The sequence below is a fragment of the Lontra canadensis genome, unplaced genomic scaffold, assembly GCF_010015895.1.
Source record: "Lontra canadensis isolate GAN:19392208 unplaced genomic scaffold, GSC_riverotter_1.0 scaffold1, whole genome shotgun sequence".
Lineage (NCBI taxonomy): Eukaryota > Metazoa > Chordata > Mammalia > Carnivora > Mustelidae > Lontra > Lontra canadensis.
The window spans coordinates 5787815-5810763 of NW_022630995.1; the positions used below are offsets into that span (position 1 = coordinate 5787815).

At 50.3% G+C, this 22949-nt stretch overlaps 1 protein-coding gene across 4 annotated transcripts in view; it reads right to left on the reverse strand.

The window, feature by feature from the left end:
* The window catches only part of SEPTIN11 (septin 11), an 88382-nt gene that overhangs the window by 10723 nt on the left and 54710 nt on the right, over positions 1-22949 (reverse strand). For all 4 annotated transcript variants that reach the window (XM_032836059.1, XM_032835984.1, XM_032835924.1 and 1 more), the window contains exons 4-7: positions 16551-16737; positions 12638-12799; positions 8409-8505; positions 6956-7124 (exon numbers count right to left, since the gene is read on the reverse strand). In XM_032836059.1, the coding sequence (XP_032691950.1) occupies positions 6956-7124; positions 8409-8505; positions 12638-12799; positions 16551-16737 (615 nt within the window). The remainder of the gene's footprint in view (positions 1-6955; positions 7125-8408; positions 8506-12637; positions 12800-16550; positions 16738-22949) is intronic.

Here is a 22949-nt window from a genome sequence, read left to right on the forward strand (position 1 = left end):
AGAGTCTGGTGAGGTGCTACTTCCACTTGGCCCCTGCCGCGCCCCCACAGCCAGACTTGTTACAGGAACACAGCGCTGCAGGATGACCCCCCTTCCCTGCGGACGGAGTCCATCCCGGGTGCTGACTCTGCGTGGCGAGCACCGTGGACAAGCCAGGCCGCCACGCGGAGCCTCCTGCATCCACACTCGTCCTTTCACAAAAGGACGCTCAGGTGGGGGAGCAGGAATGCACGCAGGTAAACAACCAGAATGTGCATCAGTCGGGACTGCCTGTAATTCTCCAACCAGCACTTTTGTTGGTTGATTAAAAGTAAGTTCTCCTGGGGCGTCTGGGTGGCTCGGTCAGTGGGGTGTCTCACTCGTGACTAGGGCTCAGGTCCTCGAGCCCCGGGTCAGGCTCTGCACTGGGCGCGGAGCCTGCTTCAGATTCTCTTCCTCTCGCTCCGCACTCTCTTTTCCCAAATAAATAAATAAGTAATTTTTTAAAAGTTCTCCTGCCCTCACACGTGTCAGCACTACCGTTAATGAACAAGCAAGTACTTGATGAGTTCCCAGAGGCACGTTTAGCTTGCGTGTTATCTTCCAAAGCAAAAACAACTTTGGCCAGTGTGGACGTGGTTAATGTTAGTAGCAGTATTTGCACTTGAAATTTAAGATATGGAAATGTACTCTCAGAACTAATTCATGAATTTGATTCTGCCTGTTGGCACCTATGAACTCTTCATCACCTGTGCTTGGATCAGAGTTGCCAAAGGCAGAAGACGACCTGTCTCTGGTACAAAAGTTTGAGGGAAACTTTTTTACTTTACGATAATGAATATAAGTGCCCACTTCTTCCTGATGAGGAGTGGAACACGTTTTACAGAAAATACTACCCAACATGTGTTCAGAGATCACTGGGTTTCAAGGGATCTTCAGAAGAGGGGTTCCCGAGGCAACGGAGTCCAGGGAAAATGCTCTGTGAGGTCTCCCACTGGGAGAGTCACAACGCGCATGTCCCCCAACCGTGGCAGCCTGTCAGGATCGCCTGGGCCCATTTTATTGGACTTTTCTGAACCGTTTCCTAACCCCACTCCTGGAGGGGCTGACTCAGGATGTCAGGTGAACAAATCATCTGTATTTTTTAAATGCTTCCAGGTGACTTGATGTAACTCGTCCACCAACCACCGCTTGTCTTAAATGCTCTAAAAGTCCTTACATACAAGAACCTGTTTATTTACTTAGAGCTCCCCAAATCTGTTTAATCGTGAACACTTCTTAAAGTAACCCACAGCTACCTACCTAGGGTATGAGAGCCCTCACAATGACTCTGCCTCATCCGGTCCCAGCCAAAACCTACCTATGCTCCAGTTCCTGGAGACACATTTCAAACTATGGGTCATGACCCAAACGACGGTCTTAACCAGTATGCTCAATGAAAAAGTTTAACAGAACAGAACAGAAAATACCAGAGTGCAGGGCAAACAGTAAGAACAGATGTACTTCAAAATTTGCAGACCGGATCACAATCCAGAGAACACATTTTATAGTGAAGGCTGCCACCCAAAGTCAGAAAGCCCGTGTCCTAGAAAAAGGTGATCAGGCAACGCTGCAACCAGTCGGAGGGCCTCGGCCGTGGAGACCCAGCCACAGCCTTGACATCTGGGCTGGAACAGGAAAGTGGGTTCGACAAATGCCACCGTGCCATTACTGTGTCCTAGGACATGAACCAGGATCCGAACACTGACCCTGGAAATGATGAGCAACACTCAGGAAATCTTAAGCCCGTACACCAAGGAGTCACAACTCCAGTGAGATCCTGAGAAATGACTTCGAACCACCACACATTCACATTCACGGGGTCACCATCCCCATAAGCCTCTGCCAGTGGAGTTATAAATGACACCAGAAACCCTCACTAATGCTTCAGGTCAGTAAAAACCAGTTGGGAAGGAACTGGCTCTATGTCATCCACTCAAGATGCCCAGTGGGAGGACGTCTCTGGCCATTTTTAGCTCTTTTGACTTAATTTTTAATTGTAGTTATTAACACCCTTTTCTCAATGAGAAATAAGCAAAGTTTTAAGCTGGACTGAAACCACAGATTCTACCTTCTCACTTTCTCACTTTTATAGTTAAGATTTTATTTTTAAGTAATCTCTACACCTAATGTGGAGCTCCAACTCACAACCCTGGGATTGAGAGTCATGTGCTCCTTGGGCTGAGCCAGCCGGGCACCCTCCCCTCTTCTTGTTTCCTCAACAGCCCTAAGCAGAGGTGGGTGTTGCTCACGGAAGTCAACGGAAAGGAGAACTGAGCACGGGTGGTTCAGTCCAGACTTCCCTCTGGTAATTCGCACAGAATAAATCTCTGTTCCGACCCCCAGGAACAACCTGGCAAAGGGCAGGCCAGAGAACGACAGGTCACCAGCGTTCGTGAAGCATTTACGCAGAAAACTCATCAATCCTCACAAGAACCCGGTACGGCGGGTATTGCTCTCCACCTCCCGTCTCCTACATGAAGAAACTCGGATACAAGTGTGTAGTCATCTGTCTGGGTCCCACACCAGAGATGCTCACACTGGAGCTCCGCCCACTACACCGCACCTGGTGAACCAAGGTCTCCATGTTCCCCCCAAACAAATGGGTCTCACAGACCTGAAAACTCTGTGATCTCTTGAGAGATTTCTTGAGAGAACAAAGCTCTTTCTGTGACCTGACACAGTCAGGAAAAGGTGGTATTCTGAGATGAGGAAGGGGCAGTTTGGGCAGGGACTGTTGGGAAAAGGGCAAAGGTGTCTCAGGAGAAAAGAAGCAGGATCAAGAGGGGTCCAGACCCCACTTAGGTCCTAATCCGCTCCCCGCTTCGGTCTAGGGAAGGGAGACCGGGGTCCAGAGGAGGCGCACTGCTCTGGCTGGGCTGAGGGCTGCAGGGCAGCAAGTGGAAAGCTGGGCACAGGGGACAGCAGGCTGCCATCTGCATAGGTACACAGGTGGACAGACACGGAGATTCTGCCCCAGACAACTCTGAACGGCGGCAGGTTCAAGGACACTAGCAGGGACGGCCTTGGCTTTGCGGCCTCCGATGTCCTCCCCAGGCTTTCCCGCAGCCTATTACTGGGCTCCCCCGGCTCCGGCTTCTGTCTCTCACGGCACAGGGTGCTCGGGTGACGACGGCCCCTCCCCAGCCTTGGCTTTAGAGGTCACTGTCTGCTTCGGAAATGCAAGAGGGGCTTGGAGGACAAAGAGAGACACGGGGTGCTCGAAGGGAAGGACGGACTCCCTCGCGCACCTGCAGAAACCCTCCACTTTGAGAATCACACTCACACCCCTCTAGGCGCACCCGAAATTCCCGCGGGAAAAACATCGAAGGGCGTCCAGGAATGAGCACTCGGAAGATGAAATTCCGGGAAGCCACTCCACCCAGCCGCAGCTTTTGCTTTTCCTGAACTGCGGCATCTTCCCTGTGGGGCCCCTCACCGCACCCCCCGCCCCTTCAGTGCGGTCGGGCTCACCGGCAAGTGCCTGGGGAGCCGGAGGCGCCTCGGAGGGGAAGTGCGAGCCCTTTTCACAGCAGCGGTTCTCGGAACGGAAGACCCAGTCGATTTCGCCTCCCTATCCGCCAGCACAGCCGACTCAGAGCCGGCTCTGATCCTCCGCCGGTCTTCGCCCGCACCGAGATGGACACCCGGAGCGTAAGCGAGTGGACTTCTGGGAGGAACCACTTCCAGTGTTCCCAGTAACGAAAGGGATGGCAAGCGGTTCGGAAGGTCTACTTTTGTCTACTTTTTTTTATATACGGAAAAGAGTAAAAGTTTGCATGTGTATTTATAATATATACTCCCCCATTTTATTATCAAAAAGGAAACCTCAGTCCCCTAATACTTTATTTTTGCTTTTGTTTCCCTTGCCTGAGGAGACCGATCTACAGAATGTTCCTACGGCCAGTGGGAGAGAAACCGCCTGTGGTCTCTTCAAGGAGCTTATGGTTTCGGGTTTCACATTTAGGCCTTTAATCCATTTTGAGTTATTTCTGTGTGTGCTGTAAGAGCACGGTCCAGTTTCATTCTTCTGCCTGCGGCCGTCCAGTTTCCCCAACACCATTCGTTAGAGATTCTTTTCCCATCACATATTCCTGCCTCCTTGGTCATAAAGTAACCGACCACGTAAGTCTGAGTTTTTCTGGGATCTCTATCCTGTCCCGCTGATCAATGTGTCTTTTTTCATGCCAGTGTGTTGGTTACTACAGCTCTGTAGTGAATCTTGAAATCTGGGACTGTGATACCTCCAGCTTTTTCTTTCTAGACATGTCTCCTCAGGCAAGGGAAATAAATAGTACTGGGACTACATCAAACTAAAAAGCTTTTGCAAAGCAAAGGAAACCACCAACAGAACTAAAAGTCAATGTACTAGGTGGCAGAAGATATTTGCTAGTGAAGTAGTGGATAAGGGGTTAATACCCAAACTATATACAGAACTCGCACAACTCAACACCAAAAAAATCCAATTGAAAAATGGGCAGAGGACATGAACAGACATTTTTCCAAAGAAGACATCCAGATGGCCAACAGACACATGAAAAGATGCTCAACATCACTCATCATCAGGGAAATGCAAACCAAAACCGCAGTGGGATACACCTCATGCCTTTTGGAATGGCTAGTATCAGAAAGTCAGGAAATAACGTGTTTGTGGCGACGTGGAGAAAAGAGAACCCCCACATGCTAGTGGTGGAAATGTAAACTGGGGCAGCCACTCTGGAAAAGTGTGGAGGTTCCTACAAAATTAGAAATACTGTGTAATCTAACCATTCTTCTACTGGGTATTTACCCAAAGAAAACAAAACTATTAATTTGAGAAGATCTATGCACCTTATGTTTATTGAACTTTATTTACAACAGCCAGGATAAGGGACCACCTAAGCATCCATCGTTAAGTGCGTGGCCAGGGAAAACGTGGCATATACCCACAGTGGAGTATTACCCAGCTACGAAGAAAGAATTAGGTCTTGCTGTCTATGACAAGATGGATGGACCTAGAAGAGATTACACTAAGTGAAATAAGGCAGAGAGAGAAAGACAGATGCCATATGATTTCACTTATATGGGGAATCTAAAAAACAGAAGAGATAAATGGGGCACGTGGGTGGCTCAGGCAGTTAAGCGTCCCACTCATGGTTTTGGCTCAGGTCATGATCCCAGCTCATGGGATCGGGTTCCAAGTTGGGCTCCACCGGGTTCCATCTCACTCTCTGCTTGAGATTCTCTATGCTTTTCCCTCTGCCCCTCCCCCTGCTCTAAGTGAATAAAAAAATCTTAAAAAAAAAAAAAAAGCAAATGAATTTACAAAGTAATGAAAACCAACCAGACTCTTAAATACAAAGAACAAACTGGTGGTTGGGGGGCTGGGGCGAGGTGACAGGTGAAATAAAGAGGAAACAGATATAAATAAAGGAAGACAGGGACGGGTCAGGTTTGTACCAGTTGTAAAATAGATCAGTCATGGAGACGGAAAGTACACCACAGGGGATACAGTCAATGATACTGTAGTAATGCTGTCTGGTGACCACACTTGTCCTGGTGAGCACTGAGCGCTGTACAGAATTAATCACTACGTCGTACATCTCAAATCCATATAATACTGTGTGTCAATTATACGTCAATGAAAAAATAAATGTAGTGAGAGTATAGTGAGATGTCAAAACAAAACAAGGAAACCTTAGGCCAGAAGAAATGGAAGCAAATGGGGAGCGGGAGATGCAGGGGTGAAGCTTACGTCTGCGAGTCAGAAGGCCTGGATGACATCTGCCACCACTCGGAGCCCCGGAAGTCGGGAAGGCCAGAGCGGCCCACTGGACCCAGCTCTGCCAGGCCTTGCAGAAGCCCAGCCGGACCGCCCAGCGACCCGACCTCCTGGTGGGCTTGCAGGAGGGATTTTTATAAAAGCCAAAAACGGAGACAGCAGAGGAGGAAACAGTCTTTTCCAAGGAACTGCAGCCCCTAACCTGTGCCCAGACGTGCCTCGCGTCATCACCTCACCTGGAATCTCCGCCGAGTTGTCGTGCGGGCCCAGGACAGACAAGGCAGTCCCCTCCTGCGCTGAGAGGCGGCGAATCTGGCCTGGGAGCCCCCCGCCATCAACGTACTCAACCCTGCCGGCCCCCCACCACCCGGTCCCGACCAGGACGGAGCCTTTGCTGGGCCACGAATTCTACATTGACTTTGATATTCTCCCCTTCGTGTCCTGACTCCCTGCATCTCCGCCCGTGGATGACGTGGGAAGATACACAGACGGCTTCTGGAAGTTACTCCCTTTCCTCCTCATGAGTGGCTGGTACACACTGAGCCACCACAGCGGCTGGCAGAAGAGCCCTGGGGAGGGAGGCCCTGCGGGCAGCGCCAGCGCAGAACGCTGCGGTGAGCGGCCGCAGCTCTGTGAACCCCGGGCCGGGCTCCGACCTCCGGGAGGGAGCGGTTCAGAGCCGGGGCTCACCTCCTACTCACGGTGCCCCGGGCAGGTGGTCTACGCTCTCGGTGCCTTAACACGCCGACCCGCAAAACGGAGGATAACGACACCGACTACATGCGTCCGCTGAGATAACGCCAGTCAAGTGCAGATCACGGCGCCTGGCTATTACGCTACTAACGTGTCCCCACCAGGTCCCTCTGTCACCGACATCTTTTTTTTTTTTTTAAGATTATTTATTTGAGAGTGCACGTGAGGGAGCGAGTGCGCGCGCGCGCCCATGCAGGGGCAGGACAGAGGGCCGGACCCTGAAGCAGACTTCCCGCTGAGCAGGGAGCCCGACGCGGAGCTCAGAGCTCATTCTCACACCCCCGAGATCAGGACCTGAGCTGGAACCAAGCACCGGCGTTGAACTAACTGAGCCGCCAGGCGCCCTAATCCAGTAAGCCATTTCCATGATGCACCAACACGCCACTCGAGCCACTGACAGCGCGCTGCTGGGTGTGTTCATACCTGAAAGGCTTGCTGTCAGGGTCCGTGTCCTTGAAGCCCATCTCCTCCAGCTTGCAGCGCCGATACAGCTCGTAATGGCGGGTGTGGGTCTGCTCTCGCAGGTCCTCCATGTTCACGCGGATCAGCATCTCCCGAAGCTTCACGAAGTCACAGTGGTTTTCGTTCTCAACTGCAAGACACGGCAAGGTGGGGGTGGCTGTGAGCGGTGACGTCCCTGAAAATCTGAAGTGACACTTTCCGGAGGTTCACCACCATGGCTCCTGAGACCTCTGGTCTCAAGGCCACCTGCAGACCCTCTACGGGATTCGCCTCACACCTGCACCGAGGACAAGACGGCTAACAGCGCGGACCGTAATACCGATGACCGTGGTGACCGCCAGGGGCCTGCCCCGAGGGAGGGCCCTTGCAGATACGGTCTTTACCCCTCAGGATAATTCTGCCCAGCAGGCGCTGTGACTCTTGTCTTGCAGATGCAGAAGCAAGGCTGAGCTAGGCATGCTGACCTGAGAGGTAGCAGGTCTACATTCAAACAGCCCAACATCTGGCTGCAAAGCCAGGTCATTTCCACCCCTCCGTGCCCCCAGGAGAAATACAAGGCAGTTTTTACATACCACTTCATTTAATTTCTCTCAACACTAGGAAAAGTTTTATTGTACAGAAAACAGGTAAGACTCAAAAAGAATTGTCATTCTCCTAGGGATCCCAAAGGTGTAATCTCTTCTCGCTTCTCAGATTTATGGCCTTTATTCAGAACAACAGAAAAGGAGGACCGATAGAGCTTAAAGCAGTGAAGGAACTTTCCGTAGTGATTCTACTTGACCTCTAGCACTGCGCATCTTCCTCCAAAAGGCCCAAGGGCAGCTAACAGAGTCCTTGCCCAACAAAGCGATCTATGGGAAGCTCCTTTAGGTCAGAGACTGTGGGCATATCCCACAGTGCCAAGCACAGGTCAGACAGCCTCAAAGTTCTCCCATATGCAGTCAGATAACATTTCACTGGGAGACAAGTTTTCCAGAGATAACAGAGAAACAAGTATCCTCTCATTGACAAGAAACATTTAGTAGCGTTCTTACGCTTGGCTGCTGAAAGAGGGAGGAAAGAGGGTGAAATTGCTGGGGTAGAACTCTCTCCTATCAGGACCGTGCAATGACTCAGCCACACAAGCCCACACTCTTGAGGGGCTGCCTCAGTGGCGCGAGGCCTCTGCACTCCCTTCTCCCCACTGGCCACCCACCAGGCCACCATGTCTTGCTTCCTTTCTTGACAACTGCCACATGTACAGCCCTGCTGCCCCCTCCCTCCTGCCTGCAGCTGAGCACCCCTCCACCCCTCCACCCCCCCCACCCCCCAACCCCCCAATCCCCCACCCCAAACACGGCAGGGAGGGGAGGATGGGCAATGGTCGCCGCAGGGGTGAAATGGGAAGACTCCCCTCCCCGTAAGGTACACCTACCCTGCACCACACCCCAGGGGTACTGCCTGGCCTTGGCCATCTTGTTGCCGATCTTCACCTCTTCCGTGCTGCCAACCACTGCGAAGGGGAGATGGACCTGGGAAGGGACACAAGCCCAGAGATGAGTCACCTTCTCCAGCACCGCCCCCTGCCGCAGGCCTCACCCGGGGGCAGGAGAAAACAGGGAGGGGGGGGTAGGAGAGGGGCGGGGCTCTGCAGGTCGGTGGGGTTGGGCTGCGCGCCCCCACCCTTTCTCCGACCGGATAGGGAACAGGTGACAGGAGCCGGCTTCGAGGGCAGCGGGAGGAGTCTCCGCCCCACACCAGAAGCTGCGGGCGCGTGCGCACCAGACCACAGCCACGAACACGTGTGGCCCCCGAGCACCCGAAATGGGGCTTGGGGGGTTAAGACAGGAGTTTTATTTGACTTTTTATTAATTTACATTTAATTTAAAATGGAAGATAAAATATTTTTCCATTAAATAAAATTCTATTGTTTGGAGACTGCACTTTTTTTTTTTTTGCTTCAAACTCAAATCTTCTAAAAAAAAGAACCAGTCTGCTCAATGTGGATGCAAACACAGATGAAAATTATCTTTCTGGGACTTATTTCATATTGAAAAACTTTGGAGTACGTTAGGAGCAACTTGAGTAGTCATCCAAATTGGGATATGCTGTAATTATAAAATATACATTGGATGTCAAAGACTTACTGTGAAAGTATCTCATTAATTTTTGTATTGATTATAAGTTGAAATAATATTTTGAATATAGTCAGTTAAGCTTTTAAATTAATTCCACCTTTCCTTTTACTTTCTTTTTTATAATGCCACTTCTGCCACATTTTTTAAAAGATTTTATTTATTTATTTTGAGAGAGAGAGAGTACATGAGCAGAGGGGAAAGGAGAGGAAGGGGAAAAGAATTCCAAGCAGACTCTAACTGGGCACAGAGCTGGACACGGGGCTCAATCTCATGACCCTGAGATCGTGACCTGAGCGGAAACCAAGAATCCAATGCTTAACAGACTGAGCCAGCCAGGCACCCCACCCCCCTTTTACCTTTTTAAATGTGACGACTGGAAAGTGTTAAATTACTTGTGTGACTAGTATTTCTACTGAACAGCACGGCTTTAGATGGCCACTGTACAAAATTCACGTCAGAAATACGTTTTAGCCCAAATTACTGGCCCAAGGCTTGCAGCCCAGACTCCTCTCAAGGAGAGGTGGCGTTCAAGACACCAGACTGCTCCCCGTTGACTCATGTGGTGGCTCTGGCTATCCAGGGCACTGGCAGGGTGAGGGGTCGGTGGTAAACCCACCTCTTTCCTACGAGCATGTCAGAGCACAAGCATCTGACACGGCTGTCCTGAGACAGATTATTGCAACCTCCTTGAGCCACCGCTCCTCTACTGCAGACAAGCTGAGAAAGACAAGAACGTTTCCAAGCCCAACCCTCTCTCACAGAGGGCACAACCCTGAACCTGGCTGCCTAAGTGGGATTTCACTGATGCTCAAGATATTTCTACTTTCTGGTTCATCCCACGCTCTGTAGGGAGGAAGCACATCCTCTTTCTCAGACTGAGTCTGGAACTGTGACATGCTCCCTGGAGCTGCGGAGCAACAGGGCCCTTCTGGCCAACATTTTGGGGTAACGACCAAAGAAAACTGCTTCCTCCGCTCACCCTGAGCGACAAAAGCAACCACCAAAGAAATGTGTTTCCTACCCATCTTGTGGGATTTCATCACCCCAAATTGTTTGCAAAGGAGAACCTAAGTGTGGGGCTCGACCCCATGACCTCGAGATCCGGAGCGGCCTGCTCTACTGACTGCGCCAGCGGGGCACACTGCGACAGGGAGCCTAAAAACACAGTTTCTGGTGGAAGAACAAGGTTCATCTGGGACCATCATCTCGATTAGTCGGATACAGACAGAAAGAGCCAAAATCCACGGCTATTTTCCTTCCGAGAAATTTAACACAAATTCAGGGGCACAACCATCCAAAATGATTTGAAGGGACGGGGAGGGGGACAGAGAACATGAGATGACACTCGCTCCCGTTATCTCCCGACTCCTGCAGTGACCTCCCAGGCCGCCCTGCAGCAGAGGGGCTCGGGGCTAACGCAGCGCGAACTTCCCACGACGGGTACCGCCAGCTGGTGGTTCAGCGGCCGCGGGGCCCGAGGCGGGCCGGGCCGCAGCCTCCTCCCCACGCCAGGCAGCGGGAACAGCTCCCACCCACCGGACTAGTGGCTGCTGCGCGGCAAATGCTCCACAGATGTCAAGAACAGCGGGAGCTGCGATCATTCCGCAGCTCTAGGTGCCCACGACCGCAGGGCTCCGGACACCGAGACACCGACACGCTGCCCGCTTCCGTCCTGCTTAGGGACCGCTCTGCCGCAGCTCTGCCAAGGGCGCGGACACGGACTCTGGTCCACGGGGACTGGAACAGGCTCCTCTGCTGGGTGCCTGCTACAAGCCGGTCCCGATGGCCAAACCCTCACTGCCCTTCCCCTGCTCGCTTCAGCTCCGCCTTCCGAATAGGGACAGTCACGCTCCCTTAGGACAACCTTCCTTTCACAGCCCCTCAGACCATCTCCCCGGGAAGCATCTCCAGTTTCCAGGAGTTCCAGAGCCTTTACTATCCTGACCCCAGGAGCGTGGCCACCACCATGGGTCTTACAACTCAGAGGGCGACCAGACTGGAGCAGAGTGGAGCCAGGCTCCCTTTGCTTTCCTGAGCTCCTACATTTGAAATCCACACAGCAGCCCAGAGAGGGCAGGAGCTGCGCTGGCTTCCAAAGTCCTCGTCACCTCAGCAGTAACTTAAGGAAGAAATTCCTCCCTGAACGGTAACAGTGGTATACAGAAAAGTCTGTGAGCTGAACTGATGAAAAAAGAAGGAGATTTGTGGAATAACCCTGTTCTCCTAAATTATGACGTCAGACAACACAGATGCGAGGCCAGGGCTGAAGTCTCAGGGCTGCTCTTAGCTTTGACCAAGTCATCTAGCTCTCCAGGTGGACGGCAGCACGCGCCCCCTTCATAGGAAGGTCTAGCACAGGCAAATATAAGAGATAAGAAAGCAAAGTGTGGCTGCCTAGGGCTGGGATGGCTAGAGGGCTGATGGCTAAAAGGTACACAATTTCTTCTCTGATGTGATGAAAATGTTCTAAACTGATGGTGGTGATGGTTGTACAACTCTGAAAATACTAAAAACCACCGAATTGCATGCTTTAAATGGGTAAATTGTACAGTATATCAATTACATCTCACTATAAGGCTGTTAATTTAAAAAGAGTTTCTTTAGTGCATTTAATAATGACTTCATTAGACATTTTCATGACCAGATCTAAGGAAGTAGAACATAATTCAACCTACCACAATTTAAAGATCTAGACTGACTTCTGCTGCCACTAGCATACTTTTGAATCATTTTTAAACATGTATCCAGGGAAAGGCAACTTACTTAATAGCTTCTAATTACATTTTATTGAATCTAACCTACAATTTTAAGAATTCCAAAAACCATCAACGGGCATTTATTATGCGCAAAGAATGCGACTTCTACAGAAGTTACGCAGTCCTGAAAGAAAAAAAAATGTGTAGTAACTGTGGCTTCGAGATGAGCCATGGCTGTGAGACACAGAGGAGGCAGCAGGAAGACTTGGCTCTCCGCGGGCAGCGCGGAGGCTCACGAGGAGACACCGTGTTGCAGACACACTTGAGAACCGCTGAAGCTTTCTTCAGTCATTTCTCTCCCGACCATCCTGTCTGTGAGGTGAAGAACTCACACCTCAACTGCCAGTTAAGCCACTAGCGAGGAAAGGGTACGAGAAACAGGAGGAGGGAAAGGCAGGAACCCATCACAGAAACTGAAATGAGGCGGGTGGATATATTTCTGCCAACAATGCCAGAGACGAGCAGAGATCTACGTCCTTTAAGCTGCTTTGTGTGAGGTGGCGCTGGGCGGGCAGGCCCTTCCCGTGGGATCTGCCGTAGGATTCCACCTGCCCGAGTGGGAAGGAAACTGGAGCTCGGCTTGCCTCGCTTCCCCCTCTGACAGACGGGGACCCTGGGGAGCAGGGTGGCTAAGGGCCTTGCCACAGCGCCAGGCTGGGCCACACTGAAGCATCAGATTCCCGGCCCAGGGTTCTAGTCACTCTACAGCGCTGCCACCAAGAAAAGCTTTCGGGAAACTACGGGTAGCCCTTCCGCAGCTGAGGACTTACGCTCATTGTCGCGTTGATCTCTGCCACCGTCTCCTCATCTGTGGGGAACTGGTATATCTGGACGCCGTTGCTGACGAGCTCACTCATGATCTTACTCTTGAATTTGTGCAGCTCATTCTTGGCGATGGTGTCGGCTTTTGCAATGATGGGAATGATGTTCACCTGTGAAACAAACATCCACTTTGCCACTATTCCCATGGAAGAAAAATACGACAAATGAATGAAACATAATAAACAACAAAAACTATAAAGCTTCACTTAAAAAAATAGAGACGAGACGGAGAATCAGACTTTCTGCCCAGATGCAACATTACGAAGATACGGGATAATCTCGGAGCGCCATCTGGGAACACTTTTACTTCCTCCCATCCGGCACTGAGAGCGTACTTGTCATTTCCTCTTCTGTTTCTGTGCTACCTCGCGGTTTTTTTCCCCCTTTTTTACAGAGTAGAAGGAAGTGTTACTCTATGACAAATAGCAATAACAAAGAAGCCCATTCTTTGAATAACCAACCACTCCTTTTAGCCCTCTCCCAGCTACTTCAGGAGCTCGATTGTTTCATGTTCCTACAGTGTAACAGCCGAGCCTGTGTGAGTAAGAACAGCGGAACAGCTCCTCTCCCAGAGTAACATCCTCGCTTTTCTTCTAATGACTGCTAGGAGTGGAGAACCAACATGTTTACCAAAACAAAACCAATTTCAACTACTTTTAAAATTTCCAACGAATTCTTTTGAAACACCGCCTTCTGGCAAATTACTTCTTCATGCCAGAACGAGACCTAGCGCCGAAGACAAGGCTCACTTTCTGACCAGGGGCTACACACACCAGGAAGAAGGCAGAGTTTGCCAATCGTGGCAGGAAGCCCAGCGTTGAGAGCCAGGGTCACCCTCAAGCACAAACCCCGAGCCCCAACGTTGGTCGTTCTTCCAACCTTCCCCAGCACTGTCCACACAGCACATTTTCTTAAATTCCTTTTTTAGGAGTAACTGTCTACCACCCCGTGGTAGGTACGGAGCTTGCAGTGAGATGCTACTGACATCCAGTACCCGGGGTCATGCTCCCCACCCAGCTCCAGGGGAAGGGGGTCAGACTCGGTGAGAAAGCCATCCTTGCAAGGGACTGAGGGGGCCTTTTCCCAAGGTTTTCTTGGTCACATCTGCCTTCCTTTGCTTCTTCTTTTATTCCAAGAGCCAAATTAAAATCCCTGATCCATCCCCATGAGAAGACGTGTGGATAGAAAAACCTACTCTTCCCCTATTCCCCACCCACTCCGACCCTCCTGCTTGGGCTCACCCAGCAAGTCACAGACTGCGGGAAACACTGGTGGCAGGGAAATGTGTGGGTCGGATGCGAGGACTTCCTCGTTGTTCTCCCTGGCTGCCTTCTGTACGTGCTTAGCACTCAGTGACTTTTACGCAGACAAAATGGCAGAGTTTCATAGTTCCTTGATCAGAGTAGATAGATGAATCAAGCAATTTAGATCTAAAATCATCCTCGGTGGCAGGTGTTCAAAAATCCTTTCTGAAATTATCACAGATTTGTGATTTATATAGTTAAGAGCCTGAACTTTTCACTCTGCTTCTATTAACAAACATTTTTGCAAATACATTTGCAGATGCTACCCGGCACTCCTGGCTCCACAGCAATAGCGATCTTGGAAAGCAGTCTAACCTGCTTTCTGGGGACTTTGGTTTGTTTGTTTCCAGCTGGGTTTGCTTTGCCTTGTTTTCTCTCCCTTTTTAATTCAACTTTACTAAGCATGACCCTGTTGTTAAATATCCCCCTGGCTGCGGGCTTGGTCCACAACCCTCGGACCAGCCTCCTTCTCTGCCCATCGCCCAGCCCTGTCGCCAGGACAGGACAGCACAGGGAGCCTGCCTCATGGCCCAGATCCCTCCACCGTCCGTGGCTAACTGCCGCTGAAAGAAATACGACGGAGAAGGGCTTCTATCTGTTCTCAGGAGAACACGCCAGCTGCAGGGTCCCTTCATGCCACCAGACTATGTCTCAGTAAAGCCGTGTGTCTGCTCGTGCTGGAGGCTGAGGAGCCTGGCTCTGCGTCAGCCCCGGCCAGCGCTCTGGCAGCGAGTTCAGACAGAGGCCTTGGGGACACGCTGGTCTCCTGAGTGTTCTCCATCACGGTCCTCTGGGGAGAAAGCGTCTTTCCAACAGTGTTTGTTTAGACAAAAAATAACACCCAACAAAACCCTCTGGAGCTGCTAAGACTCTCCATGGAACTCAAAAAGGAGGTTAGAAGAGAAAATGCCCCGGCTCCTTTCTGTGGTCATTCCCACCGTCATGTGTTTCTTCGCTTTCAGAATGTCCTGTCCTCCATTTACTTCAAAATGAAAAATCAAAGTAATCGTTGTTTTGTTTTTTTTTTTTAAAGATTTTATTTATTTATTTGACAGAGATCACAAGTAGGCAGAGAGGCAGGCAGAGAGAGAGAGAGGAGGAAGCAGGCTCCCCGCTGAGCAGACAGCCCCATGGGGGGCTCGATCCCAGGACCCCGGGACCATGACCTGAACAGAAGGCAGAGGCCTTAACCCACTGAGCCATCCAGGCGCCCCGAAAAATCAAAGTAATCGTAAAACAGACCACTAACTTACCAAACTTGTCAGTACCTTTCCTTCAAATGTTGTGAAAGGGAGAGGTTATTAATATGGAAAGCCCAGTGACAAACGGAAACTGCTTTTTAAAAACACATGGGGGTGGGGGCGGCACCTGGATGGCTCAGTGGCTCAAGCCTCTGCCTTCGGTTAAGGTCATGATCCCAGGGTCCTGGGATCGAGCCCCACACCGGGCTCCCTGCTCCGTGGGGAGTCTGCTTCTCCCTCTCTGCTGCTGCTCTGCCTGCTGTGTGCTCTGTCAAATAAATAATTAAAATCTTTAAAAAATAAATAAAAAATAAAAACACATGGGTGCAATTCAGTTTTAAATCTAAGGAGCTGGACTGTCCTTATCACCTAAGTTTAAAAAAAAAAAATTAACACCTTTTTTTTTCCCCCACTCAAAACTTCCTAATTATTAAAGCCAAACTTTTAAAGACCTTTAAAAAAGAAATCTAGAAAGGGACGCCTGGGTGGCTCAGTGGCTCAGGTCATGATCCCAGGGACCGAGTCCTGCATAGGGCTCCCTGCTCCACGGGGACAGTGCTTCTCCTTCTCCCTCTGCACCCACTGTGCAGTGCTCACTTTCTAATAAATAAAAATCTTTAAAAGAAAAAAGAAAAAAAGAAATTTAGAGCTTTTAAGAAAATAAACAAATTGTGACTTCCTATTTCAATCTCCCTAAATTTAACCCTTCCTATGACCTTTTAGGTGCTTCGGCTATATAACTCCCCGCCCTCATCAGAGCACCCACTGGTGCTAATTTAAGAACTAAAAATAGCTGGTAGAGAGCACCACGCTTTTGTTTGTTTTGTTTTGTTTAGCCCAACATCCAGAGGTTTTGAAGCCTTTTTCTCCCATTGCTAAACCCTATGGCTCTGTAAACCAGAAGAGACAATTGCGGGGTTGGAGGAAGCGGGGAGGGACGGACAGGCAGGAGCACGGGGGAGTACTGGGCAGGAACCGACTGTGCACTCTGATGAGGGGTACGGCTCTTTCTAGATGAGTCCAAGCCCGGCTGTCCGCCAGCAACAGGGAACCCCAGTGCCGACCACGCACTTCGGGGGCTGAGCGTCCACGTGAGCGCGGCCGCTAACAAGGTGCCCGTGGGCGGGCGTGTGGGTGCGGGGCAGGGTCCGTGGGCATCTCCGCACCTTCCTCCTAGCTCCGCGGGGAACCTGAAACTGCTGCGCAAAACGGCCCCGCGAACAAACGGCAGCCGAATGCCACCCAGAGGGGCAAGGAGGCCAGGGCCTCCAGACGGAGGCGATGGGAACCGGGAGGGCCGGCGGGGCAGGGCGTACCTTGCTGTCCAGCTTCTTCATGGTGACCAGGTCCAGGGACTTCAGGGAGTGGCCGGTGGGGGCGATGAAGTAGAGGCAGGCGTGGACCCTGGAGTCGTGGTAGCTGAACAGCGAGCGCCGGATCTTCAGCTCCTCCTGCAGATACGCCTCGAACTGCGCGTCGATGTACTCCACGATGGGCCTGTAGCTGCGCGGGCGGAACAGCGGCGCGGCGCGTCTGCTCTCCAAGCTCCCGCGGCCCCGCCGACGCGCCGCGCCCCGCGGCGTCCCGCGCACCCCGGGCCGCGCCCCGGCTCTCCAGCTCCGCTCTCCGGCCGGCCCGACGCTCGCAGCCCTCATCTGCCTGCGCCCCTGTCCCGGCGGCCTCCCCCGCGCAACACTTGGTCCTGGCGGTCCCCCGGCTCACCCGGCCTTGCCAACGGGGACGAGAGCGCGCGCCCGCGCTGTCGCCTCCCACGGAAGACACCGCCGAGAGCGCGTGGCCGTCCCTCCGGCTGGGCCGAATCGCGGTCTCCGAGTCCGGCTCTCTAGAGGGACTCGGACCGCCTCTGCCAACCGACCGACCCCGGTGCGGACACGGAAAAGGGGTTGCTCTACTTGAGGCGCGGCATCACCCAGCGGGGGCTCCTGCCCAGGCGTCCGCCCCATTCCTCCCGACAGGAGGGCCTCTCGGTGCTCGCGCCTAGCCCCGGGCTCCTCCCACGGCTTCGTCCCCAAACTGACGGGCCCGGGGGTCGGGACTTCCAGGTCACTTCCAACTCTGACGCTTTACCATCCGAAGGTAAACTCTGAACTCTTGCTTCTCAGCAAATCATAATTCTAATCTGTTTTGAATGACTATGTATGATCCTATTAACTGACCATACCCACTGACGGCACCCTGGGAATATGCGTCCCATACACCAGATTTCACCAGGGGCTCAGCAGTACCTTCAGTAGGGCACTGTGGAAAAGCTGTAAACGTTCAGGTCCCCAGGGGACCCCTCAGAAGTCAGCATTGGCGGCAAGGAGATGGGTCTACTGGGAACACAATGGGTTCCTTCTCCCCAAACTTACCACCTTGCTGAGGAATGACTTAAGCTTTAAGAAAAATAAAAAACCGGGCACCTGGGTGGCTCAGTTGGTTAAGCCACTGCCTTTCGGCTCAGGTCCTGATCCCGGGGTCCCAGGATCAAGTCCCGCATCGGGATCCCAGCTCTGCGGGGAGTCCGCTTCTCCCTCTGACCTTCTCCCCTCTCATGCTCTCTTTCTTTCTCTCTCTCCCAAACAAATAAAAATAAAATCTTAAAAAAGAAAGAAAGAAAGAAAAACCTTTCAACACTCCGCTCTCCTGACTCATATACTAAACGGAAGTCCATGAAAGGGAACTAGAAATCTTTGATAATGTGGATGACAGCAGACACCTGAGAGAATGAACGAACAAACAAAATAAAGCACATTTATAACCAAAAACCGAAAGCACTCAGAAAAAGAAGTTTTTTTGGTATTTTTCCTCAGTGATTCATCACAGTCCGCTGATTCAATGTGAGCAGACAAAATCTCTAGTGGTTTAAAGAAAAAACAGGATATGCCTCCGTAATGATAAGGTTCTAAATATAACAACAGAAATCCCAATAAAATCTAATAGAAAGAATGAGCAAGTATAAGTTCCTTCTCTGTTTTCCACGTTAAAACACTGGCAGGTATAAAATAACAATATATTTTTTAAAGATTTTATTTATTGATTTGACAGAGAGAGATCACAAGTAGACAGAGAGGCAGGCAGAGAGAGAGAGAGAGAGAGAGAGAAGTAGGCTCCCTACTGAGCAGAGAGCCTGATGTGGGACTCGATCCCAGGACCCTGAGATCATGACCTGAGCTGAAGGCAGCAGCTTAACCCACTGAGCCACCCAGGAGCCCCTAAAATAACAATATTAATCATGTGAATTATCATAGGATAGTGGTTAGAAGCATGGATTCAAGCCAAACCAATCCCAACTCCACAACCGAGTATGTATGTGACTTGGAGCAAGTTACTAAACCCCTCCGTGTCTCGAATTCCTCAAAGTCAAAATAAGGGCAAAGAAGCACCTGTTACCAGAGAGCTACTGTTACAAATAAGCTAGTGTGTGTAAAGCACTACCACAGAAGAGTAAGATGTAACTATTTCACAGTAATAGAATAAAAAACAGTAACAAATAAGAGAAAAGCCAGCCTGACTTTTCAGAAAGAGAAGGGGAAAAGGAACGCTGCCCGCACCCAGCGCCCGGGAACCATTCTGCCGCTGGGCTGGTGCCCTGCAGGGAAGTGGACCGGCCACTCCGCCGAGGTCCACCTGTGCCCGTCCCAGGCCTGATGCTTCCATCTCCGGACACTGAGTCATGTGTTTGGGGAACTGGGGTCTTTCCCCAATGCCCTCTTAGGAAAGGAAAGGAAAAGCAGCTCGCGAACAATTGCTCCTTCCTGCCTCACCGGTTCCCGATTTTGAGCTTCTCAGTACCTCCCCCCGCAGCGCTCCAGTGTGTTTCTGCTTCCTATTAACTTCCCTCTTGCCTCCGCTGTTGATTCTGATCCACCAAGACTATAGGAGGCATAACATCTCCCCTTTTCCAGTGAGGGACGCTCTCTGCCCTGGAGTCTATATAGCCCAAGAAACCTTCTGTTCTCTTACATCCTGGGTTTCCTTCTGCCGTGCCCTCTCAGGGAGTTCCAGCTCATCTTCCAGTCTCCTCTTTTTCCCTTTACGTGAGCTCCCTGAAAAATCCCATTTATTCCTGGGTTTTACTCACCATCTAAGTGATGACAATTCATAAACCTCTGCTAGTAGCCCAGATCTCTCGCTCGAGTCTCAGCCCCAGCCATCCAGCTGCTGCAGAGGTACCTCCATCGGCTCTTCTAACTAAACGTGTCCAAGACGGGACTCCTCCCCTTGGCCCCAAACCCGCATTTCCCTGGATTCCTTCGCTTGGTGAATGGCGCCCACACAGAGAGTCAAGCAAGAAATGCCACCAACCTTAACTTCTTACCATTACAACAAATTAAAAGAAATGTATTCCAGGAGAACATTTACTAAAGTCACTATGCCCTGTGTTTAAGTCAGCCAGCAGTTTTACACTCCCCTTCACCATCCCTTGAACAAACGACCGGCCCCTCTCCTCCTCCTACTCCTTTCCACTTCTGACCTACATTCACCATCACAAAGATAAGGAAGTTTAACCCCAATTCTGCCTTTTGCTAGTTTCCATTCTTACAGAAGGGACACCAATTTATTTTCTGTTTGGCCAATTTCAACTTCTCTGGATTGTAGTCCTACCACGCAGAGGACAGCAGAGGAGGACAAACGGAATCTAGTCCTTACATTGTCACATCGTCTCCTTTTAAGCATGGGGATAGCCCTTCTTACCCACAACTCATTTTTCCAATTCACCTCCAGCCACAAAATTCACAATAAAATACAGAGGCTGACCCTGAAACTGATGGAAAAAAATATTTTATACAGTATTTTCTACCCACCCAAGCTACCCACTGTGATCATTCTTGCAGAAGAACCAACACCATTGTTCAGGGGCCGACTCCCCATTTTACATGCGGCCCGACACCCACCATCTCGTTTTCTCTGCCTTGCTGTTAGTTAAAGTTAGTTTTCCTTAGCTCTCAACTACCTCCATCAGAAAGTGTGGTAAAAACAGAAATTAGAGACCAAAGGGTCCACTTCCCTACCATTTTATAACTCGGACACAAAGATGTGGAGTCTGAGGATTTCCCATTATTCGTGCCCCTCAGGGCTGATCACCATTAAAGTTAGGATACGCCACCGTATCTCCCATTTCCCAAATGTGGGGCACGTGAATTATTTCCAGCTCTACGACAAAACTTGGTTTACCTTCTTCTCTAGACCCTTTCCCCCTTCTCAACTGAAGAATACAGACAGCAACATGAAGAAGGCCTTAAACCACGAAGAGTTAATCCTGCTGTTACACACAACAGGAAACCTTACCAGATCTCTCTTCCTGTCTCCTTCTAGCCAGCTCTGTCCCAGGCAGACACTCATGCAGGAATGCTGACATGACTGAAGCCTACATAAACACGCCGGGACATTCTCGAAGTCCCGCACTCGTGGCCAAAAAGCTTGCCCCATCCCCAAAGTAGTAAAAATAATCACGGGTTTAGAGAAACAACACATTGCTTCCCATATGGTTACATAGCAATGCAAAAATGCATACCTCACTTCCAGTTCTTGTATGGAAGCAGACTGTCCGGAAAAAAAAAATTTTTTTTTAAACAATAGTCATTTGGGTTTAGAGTCAACAGTGTCAACAATGCCTTCTGGGGCACAGCGTTCCAAATGCCATTTAAAGAGGTTATGCAACAGCTGTCAAGAAATTTCAGAAGAAAAAAAATATTTGGTATCTAGGTTAGGTTAATATCACACTTCCTCTCTTCTAAATCTCCTTGGAAACTATTATTTGACCCAAATGAGTCAGATCACTTCTTAAAGAGGCCTCCAGCTGCAAATGTGAGAATGTATTGCAGTAGCCACTCGCTGTCCGTGCCGGCCCGCGCAAACCAGCAGGCTGAAGGCCAATCCCCACTCGGGGGGACGCAAGTCGTGCAGCCACCGAGGCCGTGACTCTGAGCAGGGACGAGCACGCAGAGTCGGAGCAGAAAGATGCTGGAAGACTGTTCTCATTCCTGCAGGAAGGTCCGGTTACTGCCTTCCGGTCAGGGGGTGCACAAGCATGACATCCTCCAACTCCAGGGAGAAACCCGTGCAGGCCGGAGAGACGGAGACACGTCTCGCTCGGAGCACACGGTGATGGCCCCATGACAGGGAACCCCGGCTCTCTCCCCGGCCCCAAAATACACCTGTGCTCTTGTTTCCGTTGCCAAGGCCTCCCCTTCCTCTGTTCCACTTGGCCTTACAAACAGCCTTCGGGCGGGAGCCTCTCCGTCATTCTCTGGCACTGAGGCCATAAATTAAGAGCAGCAGCTCAGCTGCAGGGTCTGGGCTTAGCTATCCCCCACCCGACACAATGTACAGACAGTTCATTTTGACCAGATGTGGGATGAAATCCTTCTCACTACATCTAACAATCACTGCTGTTATTATAGGACAATGTTTATTGAAGAACATTTAAACTGCTCTATAGATAAAATGGAGCTCAGCTAGAGAATGAATTAAATATTTCTTCCTAACTACTGTGGTGCTCATATATATCGAGATAGTTAAAGTATCTCTAGGCAATACACATTCTAGACTAAAATAGTTCAAGTTCCTCTTTACAAAACATATGCATATAATATACACGGTTCTGAGGAAAATTTTAAAAAGAAAGAAAGAAAAAATAAACCCTGGTACTAATAAAATTTCCGCGCCCTAAGCAAACATATCTTACTGATTTGGTGTTTTATTCCCTTAATGTTGTCTCTGCACAAAAATGTCTCTGGAAGGGGCGCCTGGGTGGCTCAGTGGGGTAAGCCTCTGCCTTCGGCTCGGGTCATGATCTCGGGGTCCTGGGATCGAGTCCCGCATTGCGCTCTCTGCTCGGCAGTGAGCCTGCTTCCCCCTCTCTCTGCCTGCCTCTCTGCCTGCTTGTGATCTCTCTCTCTCTCTGTCAAATAAATAAATAAAATCTTTAAAAAAAAATAAATGTCTCTGGAAGCCCCCTTCTAGAACCATCTTTGGACCTGGGACAATTTTAACTTTCTCTAATTCTTCTGAAAATGAATACCGTATTTAAAATAGTCGTAAGACATCTGGTTTAAGAATGATGAAGAGGATGGATGATCTCGAGAAGTGTGAACAGTATCCGGGGACCGAGGCTGACGTATCGGTTGAGCACCAGTTTCAAGATTAACGGCTTCCCTCAGATAAAGGCGTACAGCAACTCACAGAGAAGAGACAAACTCCCTTGGCTTTATAAATTGAATATGTGTTTTATCAAACTAAAAACCAACTGTATCATTTAATAATCATATCTCAGGTTTACGTGAACGGGTTTCCACAAATGACTACGTAAGACTCGCTTGCAGGTGGCAGCCCCTCTCTACGTACAAACTAGCGGAACACATTCGTAGAAAATACTTTATTTCTTAATCAGGTTAAACACGGCCTTTCTTTCACAAGTATACTTTACTGGACCTATTACTTCATTAGCTTAACAAAGCCCACTGGAGACAGAGGGCAAGTTTAACCCAGTCGACCTACATTCCTCATCAGGCTGGACTGAAGCCACCGTCATTCAGACTCGACTGGGCGGTTCTGCACCCACAGGCTGCCCACCCCTCCACAGGCCTCGAGGAAGCCCCCCACGCTTCACAGAAGGACTCACAGTGCCTCAGACCAAGCACTCCCATCAATGGCAAGACCCAGTCCCAGCTGGAAATCAAGATTTTTTTCAATAGATCTGCCATTAAAAT